This window comes from Asterias rubens, chromosome 10 (assembly GCF_902459465.1).
Source record: "Asterias rubens chromosome 10, eAstRub1.3, whole genome shotgun sequence".
In the NCBI taxonomy this organism is placed as follows: Eukaryota; Metazoa; Echinodermata; class Asteroidea; order Forcipulatida; family Asteriidae; genus Asterias; species Asterias rubens.
In genome coordinates, this window is record NC_047071.1 from 12,330,786 (window position 1) to 12,353,414 (window position 22,629).

At 38.5% G+C, this 22,629-nt stretch overlaps 1 protein-coding gene across 1 annotated transcript; it reads left to right on the forward strand.

Moving 5' to 3' along the window:
• Positions 1-22,386, forward strand: LOC117295960 (tyrosine-protein kinase CSK-like). The gene is made up of 13 exons (XM_033778772.1): positions 1-167; positions 1,360-1,438; positions 7,615-7,731; positions 8,170-8,270; positions 9,305-9,524; positions 11,038-11,140; positions 13,252-13,317; positions 14,601-14,703; positions 16,083-16,176; positions 17,411-17,484; positions 19,370-19,565; positions 20,180-20,266; positions 21,108-22,386. The coding sequence occupies exons 2-13, from the start codon at positions 1,430-1,432 to the stop codon at positions 21,279-21,281; spliced, it is 1,344 nt and encodes a 447-aa protein (XP_033634663.1). The 5' UTR covers positions 1-167; positions 1,360-1,429; the 3' UTR covers positions 21,282-22,386.
• The last annotated feature ends 243 nt before the right edge of the window (positions 22,387-22,629 follow it).

Below are 22,629 nucleotides of genomic sequence, written 5' to 3' on the forward strand. Positions count from 1 at the left end.
ATGGCGGAAATGCTGCATGGGCTGTAAATGGCGAACTATGTCTTGTGTGTTTGACAAACTGTTTATTTACCGAGATGCGAAATTGTTATTATTAAAGGAAAAACGAAAAGGTCTAGTTTGATGTTAAGTTAGTTATCGTCTTCATTTTCAAGGAAACACTGGAAAAGGTAAGTATGCCTCGTTTCAATTTGAACATTCTGGCATTGACTCTCCATCCAATGGCAATATAATCTATGATAACATTAACAATGCTATTTCACCTGTTCAATGAATCACTGACAATTTAGGGTTAACTTGTACTGTAGCCAGAGATTGGTACTCCTAGATCTATGAGCTGAGGTCATGAATCATATGACTGATAAACACTAATTCATTTTGGGTTGTACTTCATTTGCAATGCAAAAGCAGAGCAAATTTCCTTATAAATTAAAAAGTCACAACTGGTTAGTGGTTGGAAAACAGTGTGACAGTTGTCACAGACCTACCAAGACTCACGCATTTGGGCTCTGTCTCACGCTCACACGCACAGCAACCATTTTCTCACGCATTGAGCTTTGAAAATTTCTCATGCATAGCTGGCCTCTGGACTTGGCATCTCTGTTGTCATGGTTGTGATAATTGTAACCCAAACCCTCGAGGAGGTTTTAAAGGCAGTGGACAGTGGACACTAAATGGTAATTACTCAAAATAATTGCTATCATAATTCAGAAAACCTTTCTTGATTACAGTAATGGGGAGAGATTGATTTATTATAGAGCAAGGAAGAGTGTAGTTGCCAGGAATGATACTTCACGGAGGCAACGAAGGCGGTTGCCTCTCTGCCCCCTGGTCATTGCCTTGGCAATGGTGCTCTTGAAATGTTTCAGTGGAAATTTACAATTTCCTTATAGGGTGCTCTTTTGCCAAGGAGAAATTGTCTTGGTGCCCTTGCCCTTTCAAAAACGAACCATACAGGCCTGAGTTGCGATAACGTAACCCTCCTGGTGGCCGTCGGGAGGAGGGTTCTGTTATCACAACTAGATGGTATAAAACATTGTGAGAAACAGCTCCCTCTGAAGTAACGTAGTTTTGGAGAGAAGTAATTCTCCACAAATTTGAGTTTGAGACCTCAGATTTGGAGGTCTCGAAATCAAGCATCTGAAATGCAAGCACACAACTTTGTGTGACCATGGTGCGACAAGGGTGTTTTTTTTATTTCATGTTTAAAGATCCATTGACATGGTCAACTTGGAGATTTGTGTGCGTGTACCCACTCAAATCCTCACCACTTTGTTTAATCATAGAGCAAGGACGGTTTAATGTGCCGTGTTAGAGTTTTTGTTTGTCACAATTAATTTGTTTCTTCTGAATCCTGTTTAGATCTGCTTTGGGTTGTAAGGTTCAAGGAAAGACTGTTTTTTCAACGGGCAAGCTCTCCACGCCCTGCAACATGGCTCAGGTAAATATGACAACACAGTCTAGAGTTTTGGGATTTGGGGTATTGCATGGTGAGGTCACAAAAATTAAGCCATTTGCGAATTACTGTAGATTTGAAATGTCTGGTACAATGACTGCCTTAGTCACAAGTTACCGCTTACAATTGAATTCCTCAGACTACAGTTGCTATGTCACATGATTCGGGGCAAGACCCTGGTACCATTGTCCATACACATCCATTCAGAACTTTGTATCTATAACACGAAAATGGCTCATTGGTTTGCGGTCCATGTGTTTACTTACTAGGTAGATTTAGGATTATGTTTTTTTATATATTTTTTTTATAGAACTGCTCTTGCTTTATATTCTACTACCAAAGAGTAGATTTTCGGAATTCGGGAGACTTCTCAGTTCTGAAAAGAACTGTTCTATTTATTTTAAAACTACTATAGCCTAAAGTGCATTGGCCTACATGTACATCTATTTTCCTTATTGGTCAAATGAAACTTGTGACTTCCTTGACCCTAACCATTTTAAAAAACCACTTCTAGGTATCGATTCCAATTGAGTTCTATTAGTCCATAGGATTAATAGTCAACACACTTTCAAGGACTTAAAATAGAACGCAGGAAACCCAATCTTTACTAGTGATGTATTATTTTTGATCTTTCAAAGTTCTCTCAGCTTACAATTGGGCTCTTATGGAAATTGTTCTTGGAAACAAACTTGAAGAGAAAAACCAATCAGACTCTGTCACATTATAGGGAGTTTAATACGGTTTAACAGATTCGGGTACTTTTTCAAAATGTCCACAGATTTACATTAAACTTACAGGGTTTGAAGATTGATAGTGGAAAGCTTCCCTTCAAATATGACTTACTAAGGTTGTGTAGTTTTTGAGAAATGAGTAAAACAAGTCACAAAATCATTTTCGTCTCATGAGACCAAAATGATTTTAGCATGTAAAATCCCCTTATGATTTTATACCAAAACCATAGCATAACTGGTTAGATGAAAATTATTACTTTTACTCATTTCTCAAAAACTACAGCACCTCAGTAAGTAAAATTTCAAGGGAAGCTTTCTACTATCATAATCTTCAAACTGTGTAAGTTTAATGTAAATCTGTGGACATTGTGTTTTTTGTTAGGAAAAAGTACAATTCCCTTTAAATATAAATTTTGGTTTTTACCCATACACCAATGTGTGTTAGCACTGAATCTAGGCCTACTCATTACTTTCCCCGAGTCCTATGAACAAAATGTCACACGCATTACTCGGTGGGATTCGAACCCACGACCCTTGCAATTTTAGAGAAGTATCCTACCAACTAGACTAACGAGATTGCCCGGCAGCTAGAGCAGGGGTTAGGTTTAGGATTGACTTACGTAGAATGCATGCATAACCCCTTCCTCCGCGCTCTTGTTACAAAAGAAAGAAAGAAACCGAAAGACATTCATGAGGGAAAAATCCTAATACTACAATAAATACTACATGTATAAGTGTACAACAAGTATTTCACACAGTTTTGTGATGCAAAATGATCTGTAGCCTTCGCAAAAGACTCTGCTAGGGTCAAAATGTCAGCCAACTAACTATGCAAAATGATTGGTGAATATTCACTCATTCATTCATTCATTTCTTTTATTTTTACCACACACAAAAAGTGACAACATTTATATTATATTATAATGATTAAGGAAAACATCAGTACAATAGGATTTTGTGTGAGGATGGAGGTCTCCAAGAAGCATCAGCTTGTCGAGTAGAGACCCCACTCATACAATAACAAAACAAAGAACAATACAACAATATGAAAACACTATTACAACTAAATTACAACTTAGATATTGTCATAGCTAGTATAAAGTAAACTTGAGGTTGGAATAAAGAAATTCTGCTTAAAAATATTTGCTGATATTAAAAGAAATGAATGAATGAATGAATACTGTAATTAATACACGTATCTACATATTGTTTTTATTGACCTTTTCAATTTTACCTACCTTTGATCTGTGTAATTGTAAAAAAGTCTTCTACTCAAGGATTAGGCCTAATACTGACCCAGAGATTCCTTTCATAGTAAAATAATCAAACCAAGAGAAATATTTTATAGAAAGGTTTGCGGTAACACCATGTAATGACTATCTCTAATGAGGTTGAGGTGGTTCTGAAAAGAACCGTTGGTTTCGACTCGACGTTTTGATCAGTATGCTCTGATCGTCTTCTTTTCTCCAGAAGACGATCAGAGCATTAGAGATAGTCATTACATGGTGTTACTGCAGACCTTTCTATTGTATTTCCACCATGCAAAGTTTCAAGTCCTACTTAAGAGAAATGTCAACCCAGTTTGTGGTGGGTTAACCCCCTAGTCCTGGGCAGGTTAATCCAGAGAGTTTTAAGCTCTGAAAAGTTGGTATGAATGCTTAAACTTAATCAAGAGAATCTCTGTGTTAGATGTTTCCTAAAGGCACTGGCCGGACACTATTGGTTATTGCTCAAAATAGTTATTAGCATAAAAACTTACTTGGTAATGAGCAATGGTGAGCTGTTGATAGTATAAAACATTGTGTGAAACGGCTCCCTCTGAAGCAACATAATGTAGTTTTTGAGAAAGAGGTAACTTCTCACTCAAATAATAAAAGACTTCAGCTGAAGCCGTTTATCAGGCATCTCAAAGCACACAAAGTAATGCAACAAGGATGTTTTTTCTTTCATTAATTTCTTGCACCTTCGATGACCAATTGAGTCAAAATTTTCACAGATTTGTTAAGCCTACATGTATTTTATGCATAATGGGGGACACCAAGTGAGAATACTGGTCTTTGACAATTACCAAAGGTGTCAAGTGTCTTTAACATGAAGATTCTCCGGATTAAGCAGATTAAGTGTAGTTCGGGAGTATGAAAGGGGCTCATGGTGTATTAACTTTACATAACAATCATGGTAGAGAGATTTACGAGAAGACGACATCTGTTAAAGACCCTGCACCCTTAAATCCCTCCAAAATGTGTGGACTTTGATAAGATGTGACCTGGCCCAGTGTTACTTTGATAAAGTCTTTTTTTTTAATTGGGCCTGCAGATTTAATTCTTCTAAAATCAGACAACTTCCTGAAAGAGGATTTTGGCGGATTTGGTAGGGTAAAGTGTTTACTCATTTTTTGGGTGAACAAGGACAAATTTACTAGAGGGAGAGGAGAGTTGAACCTCCAGCCTCCAGATTAACGTACCGGCACTTTACGTCTTAATTTGTCTTTGTTCAACCCCAGATAATTAAAAATCTGCCTAGTCAGTTTTCCTTGTGTGTTTTGAAATTGTTAATAGTGAAGTTATTTGCGAAACTAAAGATCGAATCTAATGTTGAGTGCACTCGTCTCTTGAGTACCCTTTTTTGAGTATTTGGACAAGGCTTGACAGTTTAAAAAATTTGTTTCCTGTAACATACCGGTTAAAAAAAGGGCAATCAGAGAGGAAATGGCTGTTATTTTAAGAATTTTTTTTCGACGTCTAAAGCCCTGGGCCCAATTTCATAGAGCTGCTTAAGCACTAAATTTTGCATAAGCAAAAATATCCTTGCTTAGTGAAATCAGATTATCGGCCAAGACTCCACTCACTTGTTATGCTAAGTAAAAAATAGCTAAATACCAGTCACAAGCAATGTATACGACATGAAATTTTGGCCAGTAACATGTATAAAATAAGAAAGCTATTTTCATGCCTTTAAAGCAATTATTTTGCTTTTAAAAGCAGCTCTATGAAATTGGCCCCTGAGAAACCAGGGAGACATTCTGATAAAAAAAGGAAAGCTCCAGCTTTTAACCTAATATGTGTGTGTTTGATGTACTCCACATCTGGAAATGAACTGGTGTTATATCATTGAAACATGCAGTTGGTCAGGTCAGCAAGCTATCTTTTCAAATGATTGTTGATTTGGGTTTTTAGGTTCGTCAGGTTTAAGAACAGATGGTTGGGTACAGGAAACTAACATTGCATTTTTTTGTTGGGCCCAATAGAGAATGGAGAATAGAAAAGGGTGTTTTTCTCTTCATTATTTTCTTGCAACTTTGATAATCAATTGAGCTCAAATTTTCACAGGTTTGTTATTTTATGCATAAATGTTGAGATACACCAAGTGAGAAGACTGGTCTTTGACAATTACCAAAGGTGTCCAGTGCCTTTAAATCAGTTTGTTCAAAAACAAGATACGGCGAGAAAGTGGATGAGCTTGTACATTGACCTACACTCATCGCCCCTGACACAAAATCTTGTGATGCATCTCTACTTATTAGCAACACCTAAAAATACCCCAGATGCAAATTTAGGAAGGTCTAGACTATAGGAATCCATGCAGTTGACTGGTTGACTCATTGTGCATAGATAGCAGTGTACAGGCCGTGAAGGGGAAGGGGCATAGAAATTTCCTTTGGTAAGGAAAACGTAAATTTCTATTGCAAATTTGCAGAGGGAAGGAACCACAATGAAAGAACAGGGCCCAAGTTCATAAGCACACAAACTTGCTAAGCACAGAAACGTATTGCTTAACAGAAACAGGTTATCAGCCAAAATTCCATTTGAGAAATTAGTATGTTTTCACTTACATGTAGGCTAAATATTTGATTTGACAAGGCATCTGAAAGCACACAACTTCTTGTGACATGGTTTTTTCCTTCCATTTTTCTCTCGCAACTTCAACAACCAATTGAGTTCAAATGTTCACAGGTTGTTATTTGATGCAGATGTTGAGAAACCCAAGTGAAAAGACTTGTTTTTGACAATTAGCAAACGTGCCCAGTGCCTTTAATGTAGTTTATTGTGGTAGCTTTAAATAATTCAAGTATGAATGTACTGAAATTATTGTTATACCTACCAGGAAGGAAGTGCACATGAAGTCTCAGTAGCTAAAATACACAATATTTGTATTAAAGAAATACCTGTTTTTGAGAAATATTGTTTTTCTTGTTCTGTATCGCTTGTTTTTGTTATGTTTTGAATATAAGTGATTACGATTTTCAGTGTTTTTCTATTTAACTCCAGTACTTCCTGTGCCAATGCAGCCATGACATGCATTAACCTCAACTTCCAAAACCCAGGAACTGGTTGTGATTTGGAGTTATGAAATAGGGTTACACCCAAATATGCAATGGTTGGGAATATCACGGGCTACTGTATTGTGTACAATGAATAGTTTATTACAATAATGTAAGTTCTGACTCCATGATTAGCAATTTTGCTCATGTATGAACACTCAGGCCTAATTCGAATTGGTGGCTTTGGCTATGACAGTAACCAAGGATGTTGCTAAGGATATCCTGTTCTTCAGCCCATGAGGACCCCATAATCTAGCCGTAGCCGTAGCCGTAGTCAGACCCCATGTACAGTATAAACACTAGCTGCCAATTCGGTCATGGACTACAATAAAGTCAGTTAACAGTTATGTATACTGTAAAGCTGTGTCCCCTTGATCTGTTTTGGTTAAAGTACACATTTTTTCTGTGGAGTAACAACATTAGGTCCAATGGGGACGCATGGTAAACTGCCCTCCCTGTCAACTTACCGCAACCAAGATGTAAAACTAACAGGGTCGAAAGAGGTCACGGACAACGGAAGACTTCCGCGCAGCCACGGTAACTTAGCGGGGCTGCTAAAAAGTCCAAAGGGAACAGCCCCGCCCTATAAACCTACCTCCACCACGCGGTAAAACGCTATGCAAACTTCGCAGAATATAAAGTCCAGATAGAATTGCACGGTTGAATTACACTAAAGCCAGTCTTGGTAACTTAATGTGTGGCAGCGGAAGAAGGCTTTAGTTTTGGTGCAAGATTTTGTGGTGGTCATAATCCAGCATTAATAGTTTTGTATTGTAAACTGTTTACTCTGCAGTGATTCACTGATATCAAGTGCTTTGTATATTACGGGTGGACAGTCGCAAAGCTTCAAAGTAAGGTCATAACATGTAAATGGGGACCCCGGTTCGAATCCAAACTCGAACCAGAGCCTTGCACTAGATTGGGTTGGGTTTTCTGCCTCGTTTTTTTTCCTGATCTCCCACAGCTAAAACTGAACATTTCTTCTCACTTTCTTTTCCTTCTCAGTGCTGATTGTATTGTCAGATGTGTATTACAAAAATTAATGACCCAGTTTAAGGTGAGCACAGAAATGCAACTGTTCAGCTGTATGTTTCTTTAATCTTTAACAGCAGGAGAAATGGGCCCCGAACACGGAATGTATAGCCAAGTTCAACTTTGAGGGCGCTACAGCCGATGACCTGTCTTTCAAGAAGGGGGAACTTGTGATCATTTCAAAAGCAACAAAAGTGAGTAACCATTACCGTGCTACAGCCATCTTTGTCATGAAATTGCCATATTTTTCTTTGAAACACCCAGTCGGGTGGCATGATTGGCGTGTGTGTAAAGCGCTCGCCTCTCACCAAGGTGACCCCGGTTTGATTGCCAGCCGGGGCCACATGTGAGTTGAGTTGTGCGTTGGTTCTCTGCTGTGCCACGAGGGTTTTCCAGACCATCCAGTTTTCCTCCCTCGGGAAAAATCAAACAGTTTTGATTTGGCTGTGCTCCGTTGTCAGAATGGGTTGATGTGGCTAGCAGCCAGAGGCGCCCTTGCATGCCTGCTTCTCGAACACGCTGTAGCCGCGTACTTCGCAATTCAGCTCTTAGCTGCGAGTAAGGATGATTAGCCCCCCCAAATTATTATTATTATAATAACTTGATTCTGTTTTATGATATTATTTGAACAGGATCCCAACTGGTATCGCGCAAGGAATGAAAAGGGGCAGGAGGGAATGATACCAGCTAACTATGTACAAAAACGTGAAGGTGTCAAACGACAGACCATGCCGTAAGTGAAAAATGTCAAGATATTCAACATGTCATGTTTAGGGTGCATTGCAAGGTAAGGTAAAACATGTACATATGTTAGTTTGAGCATTAAGCCCGGTTCATACTTCCTGCGAATGCGAATGTGAAGCGAACGGTGACGTCACAAATTTGCAACTAATAATTCGCAGCAGTTCAACTCTGGGAAACTCACTTGTGAATATCGCTGTGAAAGGAGAATTGTGACTTGTTTCAGCATGAAGCCCTGTTCATACTTACTGCGACTGCCAATGCAAAGCAAATAGCAGGAGTTCAACTCTGTTTAACTTACTTGCGAATATTGCTGCGAAAGGAGAGTTGTGACGTCAAATTCACGTCAAATTCGCTTTCGCATGAAGTGTGAACCGAGCTTTACAGTGCAATAATCTCTTTCATTCCATTTGTAAGGGTAGAGATTATTGCAGGTGCTGCATACTCCTAAGGAGTCAAGACGGTTTAAGATTGTTTAGAGCCTGGGCCAAGTTTCATAGAGCTGCTTAAGCACAAAAATTAGCTAAGCACAAGAAATTTGTGCTTAACAGCCAAATTTGTGCTTAACGGTTTAAGATTGTTTAGAGCCTGGGCCAAGTTTCATAGAGCTGCTTAAGCACAAAAATTAGCTAAGCACAAAAAACAGCTATGTCTCATGTACTGGTATCCTGCTCATTTCTGCTAAGCAGAAAATTCTTAAGCAATATTTTCTTAAGTATACTTTTAGGTGCCTACTTAGCTTGAAAGAGCGCAAAATGTTGTGGGATACCCTATCAATGAGAAACACTGAAAGCGCTCTTCGAAAAAGCTTTGTGTGTTATACTTAGCTGGACCCAAATTGTCTTTACCTGCGAGTTAAACCCACACTGAACCTCCAAGGGTTGATTTCACAAAGATTTAAGACTTGTCTTATCTCGAGTTAGGACGAATTAACTCTTTGTGAAATCAACCACTGGTGTTTTAAAATTTTTGAATAATCGGAAAAAGAGAAATTTGATTTTGAACATTTTGTAATTGTCTCTTCAGGTGGTTCCACGGCAAGATCAGTCGAGAGAAAGCAGAGGAACTTCTTCAGCCTCGTTCTGACGGCCTCTTCCTGGTCAGGGAGAGTACCAACTTCCCCGGTGACTACACACTGTGTGTTTCTTTCCTTACAACAGTAGAGCACTACCACATCCTATATCATAATAATAAACTCACTATAGATGAAGAAAGATACTTTGAAAATCTCACCAAATTAGTTGAGGTATGTTGGTACTTATTAATTTATTTTTGTTTTTACCCCGAGGGTAGAAACAAACAATTTATTTTCTTTATCCCGATGCAAATTTAATATCTATTAAGTCTGTTTGGGATGTTGGGTCACCATTTAGTCTTGTATTTGAGGAAGGATCCTGGTAAATCACTCATGGAATCGGGCATACCACTATAACAGAGTCCAACAGTTTGGGTGTTGAGTTACAGTACGGTGTTGGGGTTTTTCTAGTAAATCACCCTAGGCTGTAACGGTTAAAGGGTTGCAGTGAAAAACGACTGTCTTGACCAATTGTTAAAATTCCTCATCAATGGGAGACTTTTTGAAAGCTCTGCCACTAGAGGGCAGCAGACCTACTAGGTAAGGGTTCACAACTCCCACAGCAAACAATGATAAATGCAAACTATTCAAAAATACTCAAAAAATATTTAGAAATCTCTCAGCCTCTTGAAAAATAATCAGATACATTTGTCAGACAACTAAACTTCAGATTTCTTTACAATTTTTGGTAGGTCAGCGGATTGGAACTTTTGAAAAAATAACACCCCAAAAAGTCATGTTATCCTTGGGGAACTTGTGTCCAGTACGTCCTGTTCCAGAACAGTTTGGTTAATACTGCACACCAAATGTTTGGCATTGTGTTATGAAAAACAAAATACAGTTGGGCTGAATCTAAATACAAAACAAAAACACGCAAAACACAAGGTATTTGTTGATAAGTGCTGTCGGTGACCGTCACTCCCATGCTTCTCATATTCCTAAATTGTTTATATTACTTGGTGATTGGTAGAAAGTCTAAAGTTTCCCGTTGGCGTTGTCACGCTAATACAGCGATATTACTTCATTTTTATGTGGGTCTTTTTTTTATGTGAGCTCTCTGATTCTCCCTCTCTTAGAGTGTCATGGCCAAGTGGTTAAGAGCATCGAATTCAAGTTCTGGTGGTTAAGTCACCAGAGCGTGGGTTTGAATCTTGGTCGTGACACACTTGTGTCCTTGAGCAAGATACATGTACTTTACTAAAATTGCTTCTCTCCACCCAGGGGTATAAATGGGTACCTTTGAGGGTAGAGGTTGATATTGTGAATGATAAGCTTGGAGCGCGGTAACTTGCAGCACCGGCTGTGTACTCCTCAGGGAGCTGAGAAAGATTAAAGGAAAGTATTGGCCTAAATGACCAGCGGCCGATTTCACGAAACGCTAACTTAGGATGGGTCCATGCATCCTACGTCCTCAGATAGGGAACTTAACTCATCCTAAGTCCTTAGATTAATCCTAAGTTAGGATGAGTTTGGTGAAATCGATGGCAGGGCCCTTATGTGGAGCGCATTGAGACAGTTATTGTGAAATGCGCTGTATAAAAGTTAATTATTATTCAGGTATTTTCACATGACTGCTTGCATGTTACTTCCTGTTCGTGTGTCTTGTGTTGTCATTTAGCCTTCGGAAAAGACTTTGCTCGGGTCGAAACTTCAGGCCATCAAATATTTTTTCCCCTTTTTTTAGCATTACGAGTTAGACGCAGATGGGTTATGTTCAAGCCTCAAGGTGGCACTACCAAAGAAAGGCGATCTCAACTACTCGGTCGACTCAAATGCTTTTGTGCAATGTAAGTTAGACCTTTCATACATCATTTATTTTACAGATTAAATTAATTATATGAACACAAGAACTGTTTCCGTGGTATGGCAGTTAATTACGATCCTATAAGCTAAAGTAGTAGTCCCAGCCAATTTTTTGTACCTTCCGCCCGGCTAGTAGTTAAAAAGCAGGACAGCTCTTTGATAAATCTACTCCGCAGTAGTAGGATAAAGAAAGACAGTTCTCTAAGAACAAACTCTACCTAGCAAGTAGATACACACATGGTGTTACTGCAAACCAAAAATATATGTTGATACCTCACCATGCAATGCCTCAAATCCTATATATGAACACATAAATTGTTTTGTTCCTTTTTTTTTTAATGGTGACCTCCACAAAACAAGTCACAACAGCACCCTCAAGAGTCCTGTTTTACATTCTGAAAACTATGTAGTCATGCGATCACTATTTTTTGTTTTACAACTATTTTTTTGAAGGCTTTAAACCGGTCGCTAGCGACTTGTCCGCGCATGAAAGATTTAAAACAGGGAAACTTTCATTGTTAGTAGTTTTCTTTCGCTCATTAAAAACCTTTACAGGGAAGATATAGAAAAGTTTGCGGTAACACCATGTAATAACAATCTCTAAATGAGTTAGGGTGGTTCTGGTTACCGCAAACTTTTCTATATCTTACTTCCACCATGCAAAGTTTCAAATCCTACTTTACAGGGAAGCCGCACGTTAATGAGTGTTCTACCAAAACACAACTAACATGAATGTAAATGTTTAAGTTTGGCAGTCATGGCCAATTGAAGCAGGAAATTGTGGTGAATAAATCTTTTTGCCTGGCAGAAGTTAGCAAGGATTCAGTTACAAACCATATCCTTTAGTATCTTAGCTGTTGACAGTTAAGCAAAAGTTTATACTTAATCGTACTGCTTACTGGTAACCAGTGTAATAATTTTAAAATCGGCGTTATATGGCAGGACTTTTTAGTTAAGGTAATAACACGAGCAGCATAGTTTTGAATACGTTGGAGACGTTCAATTTGAGTACAAGGAAGGCCATATAGAAGTGAATTGCACATATCCAGTCTAGAAACTACAACAGAGTGGACTATCTGCTCAGTTGCATTTTGTGTCAAATATTTCCTGACTTTGCCTATATTACGGATATGAAATGTTGTAGAGCGTGAAATACTAGAAATATGTGAACTAAGTGTCATGGAAGAGTCGAATGTAACACTAAGATTGCGAGCTTTTGCAACAGCGGTGACTTCGGAGTCACCAATATTAATGTGGGGAATAGTAATTTTAGAAAGTTGTTGCCGTGAACCGAGTATAAGAAATTCTGTCTTGTGATCATTTAGCTTAAGGAAGTTGTCCTGCATCCAAACACGAATTTCAGAAACACATGTTTCAATACGATTAATGCTCTCATCAGCAGAAATTTGTGATGGTTTAAAAGAGAAATATAACTGAGTGTCATCAGCATATACATTTAGATTGTGTTTCATGATGATGCTATGAACTGGGTAGGTGTAAACTGTAAACCACAGCGGTCCAAGAACTGACCCCTGAGGGACCGAAAAATCATGAACAACTGGATCCGATGTGGAATTGCCAATGCGAACATGTTGTGGTCTGTTTTGCAAATAGGATTGGCACCATTTAAGGGCATTACCTTGTAAACCAATAAAATCACGAAGTCTCTTGAGCAAAATAGTGCGATCCATAGTGTCAAAAGCCGCACTCAAATCAAGCAGAATCAGGGCAGTCACATAGCCGTTATCCATAGCACATAGAATGTCATTTTGCACTCGCAAGAGTGCAGATTCAGTGCTATGCTTGCACCTGTATGCTGACTGAAATTTATCAGCAAGGCCAGAGTCAGAGATAACAGTATTCAATCTGGATGCAACAATGCGCTCGATGGTCTTGCCAATAAACTTCAAATTAGACACCGGTCGGTAGTTAGACAAAGTCTCAACATCTAAACCTGGCTTCTTGATAAGGGGACGAATGTAAGCTGTCTTAAGACTGTCTGGGTGTGATAAAGCACTATATAAGAACCGAGTATTATTATTATTATTATTATTATTGTTATAAATAAATACTTTGGTCTGTTCTTGACTTGCAGCGGGCTGGTCCATCAACAGGAAGGACATTCATGTGGGGGATATCATCGGCAAAGGCAATTTTGGAGGTTAGTACAATGATATACACCTTTGAGTCTGTGAGGGCAGAGATGGTTCTTGTGATTGATTTAGCCGAGTAGTGCATGTATTCGTTGCAAAGGCTGTATACTCCCCAGGGAGCTGAGATGGTTTAAGGAATGAATTAAGGCCCAGTGATCAGGGGTAATAATGTTGGAAGCGCTTTGAGATGCCCTTTGGTTGTGAAAAGTGCTATTTAAAAACTGGTTATTCTTCGTATTATTATCAGTAGAGATAGACCCCTTGCATTTGACGTCACACTCTCAAATGAAGGCGCACGCGGTACCCAGATGTCACGCACGACCCGAAATGTCACTCAAGAAAAAAGACCAGCGCGAGTGGCGAAGCAGCGAAGCGCCTTGACTAAAGGCTAACGTTATAATGTGAACGAGGTCCGCGTTCACCGGAATCTAAAGGTCCCTAATAATAATAATGGAAATTTTGTATAGCGCCGGTATCCGCTGCAAGCCGTGCTCATGGCGCTGCTCTACAAAATAATAAATAATAATAATTTATTCATTTACATTGCGCCCATTCCATAAAATGGCCATAAGCGCATAACAAAAAAACCAAAAACAACAAGCAATGAAAGTAGCCTAACATAATTAGGAAAATAAACTTAACAAAATGCTTCTCTATGTATAGATGTAGTTTTAAACTGTTCTTGAATGCTCCAAGTGAGTTTGAAAGTTTCACAGTTTCGGGTAGGGAGTTCAAAAGCCTCGGTGCTGTGCTCTGAAAACTTCTCTCTCCCCATTAATGATTTGTTGATTTTTTCCTTAAGGAGTTTGTGTTTTGTAGATTGTAAGCCACGATGTCCTGGGGTATATATCTCTACAAAGATCACTTAAATATGCTTGGGCATCACCTTGTAAGATCTTGAAAATAAGGAGGCACAGTTTATATTTAACTCCTTGTTGAGACGGACAGCACAAATTAATGGTTCGATTCATCAAAAGTCCCCACCCCAATTTATGTCTTTTCTCCACCTTGCCCCCTCCCCCAGATGAAATAATGTCTAGTTACACCACTTGTTTACAATACCAGTCATTTGTGTGTACCTGCATGTTTATGGATTGTTAACATTGTTTATTAGCCAATTTGGCTTTGTCAAAATTGCATACTCTTGAGAAATGGTTTGGGGAATTCTTACATTTTGCCATAAAATCTTTCCCCCGTAATATTTTGATGTTTTAAAATTAAACTAGGTTTCCTCAGGATTACTGTTCCAAGTCTTAATGCTTTTCTAAATCTGTGATTTCGTCCTCTGCAGATGTAAGACAAGGCACGTACATGGGAAGAAAAGTAGCAATCAAACAACTTAAAGATGACAGTAAAGCGGCTCAGACATTCCTTGCTGAAGCATCAGTCATGACGTAAGTCCATTACACTCTATCTGTCTGCTCTACCAGCCAGGCTTCTGATTGATGATACCCTAGCCCTATACAGGACTCTTCCTCTGTGCTGTACACAGATACAGAGTCCTTACTAATAGGGCCCGTTTTTAAAATCGTGAATTTCTTAACGTTGGGAGCTGCATTATTTCATGAAAATGACGGATTTGTGACGAATATATGACGAACAAAACCCACCGCAGAAAAATGTATACTGCAATGGAATGTGAATCTGTTGAAATTAGTGGCTTCTTGCAGGTAAGATTTGAGTTATGAAGCTTTGGAAATTTTCCACCCCATAAATGGACCCTGATATCCAGGACGTTACTGTAGTATAATATGAAAGTGTAAGGACTCCAGGGCTAATGATGATACCCATGCCTACATCATAGGGTGTCGTGGCCAAGCGGGTAAGAGCACCGAACCCAAGCTCTGGTGCTTCTATTCAGCTGAGTGTGGATTAGAATCCCAGTCGTGACACTTGTGCCCCTGAGCAAGACACTGAACTATAATTGCTTCTCTCCACCCAGGGGTAAACGGGTACCTGTGAGGGCAGAGATGGTTGTTGTGATTGATTTAGCCGAGTTGCGCATATTAATGTTGCACAGGCTGTATACTCCCCAGGGAGCTGCCCCACAGTCATGACAGTTTTGAAAAATCCTTAGGCGAACCCTGTTAAAAAATAATGAACATTAAATGAAGAAATTAGAAAAATGATAAACTAGCATTTAATTTTCAGGTTTTTAAAAAAAAAATGTTTAACTGCCGTTCAGTATTTCCTCTGCCTTTTCTTACTCTACAACGGCAACTTTAATGCGTTCGCAGAATAGAGGAAAGCAGATGAACAAAATTGCTTTGTCACTTTGGAACTGAAACACGACTGGTAAAATTTCCGTCTAGCTTTATCAAATTATGTTTTTTAATCATGAAGAGGATGTGGTTATCTGCTGTTTCCTAAATATGACAGAGTATTGCTTCGCAGAAATGGATTACCAGCCAAAAATACTATAAGTTTGCATTGTTGTGGCTGGTGCCCAGCTAATTTTTTGCTTAGCAAAGAATTTTTGTTTCAAGCAGTATATGAAATTGAGCCCAGGGTTCCATGGCGATTGCTGTGGCTGCCGCGGCTTATTTTGAGGCCTGTGACAATTCATATCAAAACCAGGCATCTGATACAGTCGGATACAGTGTAATGGCTTTTGAAGACAACCATAACATAAAAGGAAATACTTCAAACTCAAGGCCCTAGTTTTGAAAGCTCTTCATCTCATCCACTTGAGCAAACAAACCCTTGTGTTTGGCGAACTTGCGTAAACAAAATATAATAAAAATTCTTACTTTGTGTTGGTTTTTACAAACAGGGAATTACGGCATCCTAATCTTGTACAGTTACTTGGAGTAGCGTTACCCAGCGGTGGGAGCCCCATGTTTATAGTCCTAGAATATTTAGAGAAGGTAAGGTATCCTCATGTTATTCAGAAGAAGAAAAAAAATGGCTGAGCACAATAAAAATGTGCTTACCAGAATAAGGTTACCAGTCTGTATCATCAGGGCTCACTTTTTTCTACATGATTGTGTGATGCTGTATGGTTTAGAGGCACTGGACACCTTTGGTAATTGTCAAAGACCTGTATCTCAAAAATATGCACAAAATGACAAACCTGTGAAAATTTTAACTCAATTGGTCGTCGAAGTTGCGAGAGAATAATGGAAGAAAAAAAAACCTTGTCACACAAAGTTGTGTGCTTTTCACTAGATGCTTGATTTTGAGACCTCAGCTGAGGTCTAAAATTTTAATTCAAATATTTTAGTAAGAAATAACTTCTGTCTCAAAAACTATGTTACTTCAGAGGGAGCCGTTTCTCACAATGTTTTATACTATCAACAGCTCGTCATTGATCGTTACCAAGTAAGTTTTTTAAATATGCTAACAATTATTTTGAGTACATGTACAATGTAGGTACCAAGAGTGTCCAATGCCTTTAAAGGCAGTGGACACTATTGGTAATTACCGAAAATAATTATCAGCATAAACCCTCACTTGGTAAAGGGTAATGGGGAGAGGTTGTAGTATAAAACATTGTGAGAAACGGCTCCCTCTGAAGTGGAGTAGTTTTCGAGAAAGAAGTAATTTTCCACGAATTTGATTTTGAGACCTCAAGTTAAGAATTTGAGGTCTCGAAATCAAGCATCTGAAAGCACACAACTTCGTGTGACAAGGGTGTTTTGTTCTTTCATTATTATCTCGCAACTTCTTCAAATTTTGAGAAACACCACCTGTGAAGACTAGTCTTTGACAATTACCAATAGTGTCCATTGTCTTTAAGGGTACTTGATATTTTCAAAGATTCGTGTTTTTTGTTGCTTTGTATGTTTATGTGACATTAATTTTTCACAACTACATAATAATATACTTGTAAATACCAAGCCGTCGATTTCACCAAACTCTTCCTTACTTAGGATTAATCTTAGGACTTAGTTAAGTTCCGTATCCAAGTGCGTGAGCGTAGAGAAACTGTCTGGGGTATTTATGAATGGCCAACTAAGACTTTTTCGTCACTCTGTTGTTCACTTATTATAACCAACTGCAAGCTTCACTTGTCTAACCTGTGTAGAGGTTATATTCTTAACATTCCCTTCATGTTACTTTAACCACTCTCTTTTATCTGAATTGAATTGTATTTTTCAGGGCAATTTAGTAGATTATTTAAGATCTCGAGGGAGAACGGTTATCAAGCAGCCTCAGCTACTACACTTTGCCATGTGAGTATGTCACACAAAAATATCCGCAGTTTTGTAAATGTAGTTGTTGAAGCTTGTTTTCGTTCAAGTGTTTTATATACCTCCTGATGCTACCCTCTATCTGTATAAGACCCGGGCCCAATTTCATAGAGCTACTAAGCACACAAAATTTGCTTAGCATGAAATTTCTTCCTTGATAAAAACAGGATTACCAACCAAATTTCCATTTGTTGCATATTGCTTGCTTATCCTGAAAATCACATGGAAATTTGGTTGGTAATCCTGTTTTTATTAAGAAAGAAATGTCATGCTTAGCAAATTTATGTGCTTAGCAGCTCTATGAAATTGGGCCCTGAACATGCCCATTAATGGAGTACTGTTGTCACATTTGGGCCGCAGCATCTGCCCTTCATTTATTGTTATTAATGCAGAAGTGCATTGTTAATCTTGATGAAGTGTTTTTGATCAACGTTACAACCTTTTTTTTCCCGCTGGAGGTATGTAGCCATGTCTTTTTTTCAGATTTTCTCCTTTTTTTAAATGTGCCATCAGCGTGTCCGACCTGGTTCTTCCTATCAGGGTGTTGTGAAACCAGGCTTTCTGCTCAATTTCTCAGACAGCCATTAATCATTTTCCTATTCATGTATACAATTTTTGCATTTTTTCTTTTTATATTGTTGGCACCTGTGTCATGGAAAGGGGGCCCTTTGAATCACTTTTGTGAATCTCTTTTCATCTTGGCTATTACTAGACTTGTGGACAAGTCGTCAAATATCTGTCTCGGTGATAGCGTTCTGACGCTCTCCGCGATACCCGCGCCTTGCAGTACTAGCCAGCCCCTTGAGCTTTCAGAGCACCACATGCAGCCCAGGGAGCTGAGAACGAGTAATGGAATGTTGGCCCAGTGACAAGGGCACTAATGTAATGCACATTGATTCATCACTTTAACATGTATAATGCCGAGTTTAGACTACTACTTTAGTTTTTCTAAACACTAAAGTAGTAGGACTAAACTTGCGGGTAAAACCATGTACATTGTATATAATGTAAACGTTTGTAATGCAACTTTTACTCCATTTGCTTCTTTTTAAACTGCTGTGTATTTTAAATCAAATTGTTATTTCTGCTCTTGTTTTTATTCGGTATGTATGTATTTGACTGTACAGCCCTTTTAAACAGTGTTAAAGTGCTTTATACATGCAATTAAGTTAAGTTAAGTTAAAGGCAGTGGACACTATTGGTAATTACTCAAAATAATTACTAGCATAAAACTTACTTGGTAACAAGTAATTGGGGAGCTGTTGATAGTAAAAAACATTGTGAGAAACGGCTCCCTTTTAAGTAATGTAGTTTTCGAGAAAGAAGTAATTTTTCACGAATTTAATTTCCAGACCTCAAAATTAGAATTTGAGGTCACGAAATCAAGCATCTGAAAGCACACAACTTCGGGTGACAAGGGTGTTTTTTCTTTGATTATTATCTTGCAACTTCGACGACCAATTGAGCTCAAATTTTCACAGGTTTGTTATTTCATGCATATGTTGGGATACAGCAAGTGAGAAGACTGGTCTTTGACAATTACCAATAGTGTCCAGTGTCTTTAATAAGTATGATATTCTTGTACGGTCTTGTTGTTTTCTGTATACTTTGCTTGTCTTCAGGAGAAAAATCCAGAAAAATTAAGTCAATTAATAATTAGTATTATCGTTATCATTCCGACTGTTTGAAATTTTAGATTCTGTAAGAATTTAAAGTTAACTATTTTTAGTATTATTATTATCAGTCTTAATACTATTTGAAATTTTATGGCTTATTTTTTGTTGTTGTAAACTTAGGATTGTATAACCAAAATGGACGATCCTCTACTTGATTTTTCCTAACTGCTCTATTATCCTTTCGTGTTTAGTCATGTGGCCTCAGCCATGGCATACCTGGAGGCACAAAACATTGTCCACCGAGACCTCGCAGCGAGAAACGTCCTCATCTCGGAGACCGACGATGCCAAAGTGGCGGATTTTGGTCTGTCCAAAGAAGCGGCTGTCACTCAGCAAGGAATCAAGTTTCCTATTAAGTGGACAGCTCCGGAGGCCCTTAGGAGAAACGTAAGCAGACAGTCGCAATTACATCGCAATGTAAGGCCATTTCCGATATGGCAGCTACAGCTATGGCTACGGCTAGATTAACACGTCATCATGCGTTGAGGTATTGCACGTCCTTAGCAACACCCTAAACCAAAGGTGTGGACGTCAATTCGGATATGGCCTATCTTTGCTGGGCCCAATTTCATGGTTCTGCTTAGCATAAGCAGAGAATTCCACACTTACTCCAAGCATACTTCACGGGTTAGCAGGAAGTTTTGCTTGCGCACCTGCATTCTCATTGTTACTAGGCATCCTTTGCCGACACAGCTAGCGCAGTAATTTGGCGCTTGCACAGCAAGTAAGAATGACGATCGTAATGGTGTTTAAAGCACAAAATTTGGCGGTAAGCAGAACAATAAAATTTGGCCCTGATATCATCAGTAGGGGTGTAGAGACTAAGGAGGTTTACACAGGTGTGAAAAATTGTTTTCCCAAGTCAACATTTTGAGTTCCAATTGGCACATGACGCACAAGTTCTTATAAAAGCAATATATGCAGTAAAATGGTGTTTAATAGCGGCAAACCAAATATACTTTTGTTGTTGTCTGACATTGCTCTGTAATTTTTTTACACAGGAGTTTTCCGTTAAGTCAGATGTATGGAGTTTCGGAATTCTTATATGGGAGTTGTACTCATTTGGAAAATTACCCTATCCAAAACTTGTAAGTATATACAACTGAAACATTTCTCTTTTAATTGATGTAATAATCGCATACTTGGGATGAAGATTATAAAGTTGTTGATGGTGCTTAATATTTGTCATGGTTCTTACACATAGTGTTAGACAGAGGGGCGTATGGGTGTCTTTTTGACACCCTGTTTAATATAGACACCCTGTAAGCGAACAATTTGGACACCAAGTGTTAAAGTTTCCAGCAAATTTTTACACACTTGAATAGTGTCTGTCATTTGAACTATGACTTATAGTGTTGGTTGTTTATGTTATAATTATAAAATGATTAAAAGTTTTATGCAACTGTAATTTTCAACATTATATATATATATATATTGAACCAGTCCATAGTTTTTACTGATAGCTGATTTTATAAGTGGCGGCTATCCGCTGTTGGATATCAATAATAAAAAAATAAAATAAAAAGCTGAAAGGCCGCTTGGACACCTTTGGTAATTGTCAAAAACATATGCAAACAAAAACAAATCTGTGAAAATTTTGACTCAATTGGTCATCAAAGATGCAAAAGAATGACACAAGAAAAAAAACACCCTAGTTGTACAAATTTGTCTGCTTTCAGATGCCTTTAAAAGGGCTTCAGGCCTTAAGTCTTTTAATATTTGAATAAGAAATTCAGCTCTTCATTGCTCTCTACCAAGTAAGTATTTATGCTTACAATTATTTTGAGAAATTCCAAATAGTGTCCAGTGCCTTTAAGATATTGATTATTTGGAGTGGTAATTGATCTATCATTTTGAAATATTGACATCATGTCGCTATTTAAACAATTTGAACTTAAGACTCTTTTTAACACTTTGTGTATCTTGCAGAATCTAACCGTAGTTGTTGAGCATATAGAGAAAGGTTACCGCATGACGGCACCGGAGAGCTGCCCGGATCTCATCTACAAGATAATGCAGCAATGCTGGGATATTGAGCCCAGGAAGAGACCAACGTTTGCTTGTATCCTGAAGACGATCAAAAGTTTACAAAGGCCCCTCTAACAGGCCACGAGGGTAGGTTATTTAGATATAGAGGGTGCAGGAATAGTATCTTGAAAAAGGCTGATCTGTGGCCAGTGCCCAATTTCATGACTCTGCTTACCGTAGGCAAAGAATCTGCGCTTGCGAAGTAGGGAACTCTTTGCTAACCTCCAGCCTATTTCACAGGTTAGCGGTGAAGTTTGGCTTGTGCGCCTGCGTACTCTACGTTACTAGGCATTCTACGCTTACACAGCTAGCGCAGAAATTTGGTGCTTGCCGTGCAAGCAATGCAAGCGGAGAATGCTGAACGTAAGCACAGAATTCGATGGTAAGCAGAGCCATAAGATTGGGCCCGTCTGTACTTAACAATTTAGTCAGGTTAACACCCAAAGGTGACACTCTGAGGTGTCTGTGTGATTTGAAACACAGGTGTGAGTGTTGTTAAAGCTTCAAGGTACCATACACAATTGGTTTTGGGGCGTGTGAATTCTTTTCAAAACTTAGTTTTCATTGTACTCCCTAACGATGAGAATTGCATCAAATTTTGTGCTTATATTCAACAAGAACAAGGGTCCCATTTTACGCAGCTGTTCAAGCACCAAAATGCAGCTTAGCACAACAGAATTGTACTTACCATAATACAACATACATTGTACAACATCTCTGACTGATATCCTGATTCTTTTTGCTTATTTTTGCTTATTTTGAGTCAGAAAGTAATTCTCAGGATATTCTGGACCGGTATAAATAAAAAAGTGGTGAGATTTCATTAACGACACTAGACACTCATCACCAATCGTGTACCATACCTTTAAGCATGCAGCTATGCTGAGCAAATAACATACATGCTTAGCAGAAACAAGTCACCAGCTAAAATGCCATGTTGTTTATAAATTAATATATTGCTTGTGGCTGGTCCCACATTGAATTTTGAATTGAATTCATTCAAGCATTACTCTCAGTTTGGCTGTTCTTGGATATGGAAGAGAGACTCAAGGTTTTGGGTACTTTTTATGTAACACAAAATACAATGACCACAGACTTGTATTAAACTTCCACGGTTTGAAGATAATGGTGGTAGAAAGCTTCTTTTAAAGCATTGGACCCTTTCGGTAAACAGTATTGTCCAAGGCCCACACTTTGTGTACCACAACTTCTATATCAAATAACAAACCTGTGAAAATTTAGGCTCAATCGGTCATCGGAGTCGGGAGAAAACAACAGAAAAACCCACCCTTGTTTCAGTGCATTTCGCCGTGTCATGACATGTGTTTAAAATAAATCCGTAATTCTCGTTAAAGAGAATTTATATTGTTTTGCTGTTTTCTCAAAAAGTAAAGCATTTCATGGAATAATATTTCAAGAGAAG

Coding starts and splice junctions, on each gene's coding strand:
- LOC117295960 (XM_033778772.1), top strand. Junction 13,318..14,600: donor CGGCAAAGGCAATTTTGGAG/GTTAGTACAATG, acceptor CGTCCTCTGCAG/ATGTAAGACAAGGCACGTAC. Junction 16,177..17,410: donor TCCTAGAATATTTAGAGAAG/GTAAGGTATCCT, acceptor TGTATTTTTCAG/GGCAATTTAGTAGATTATTT.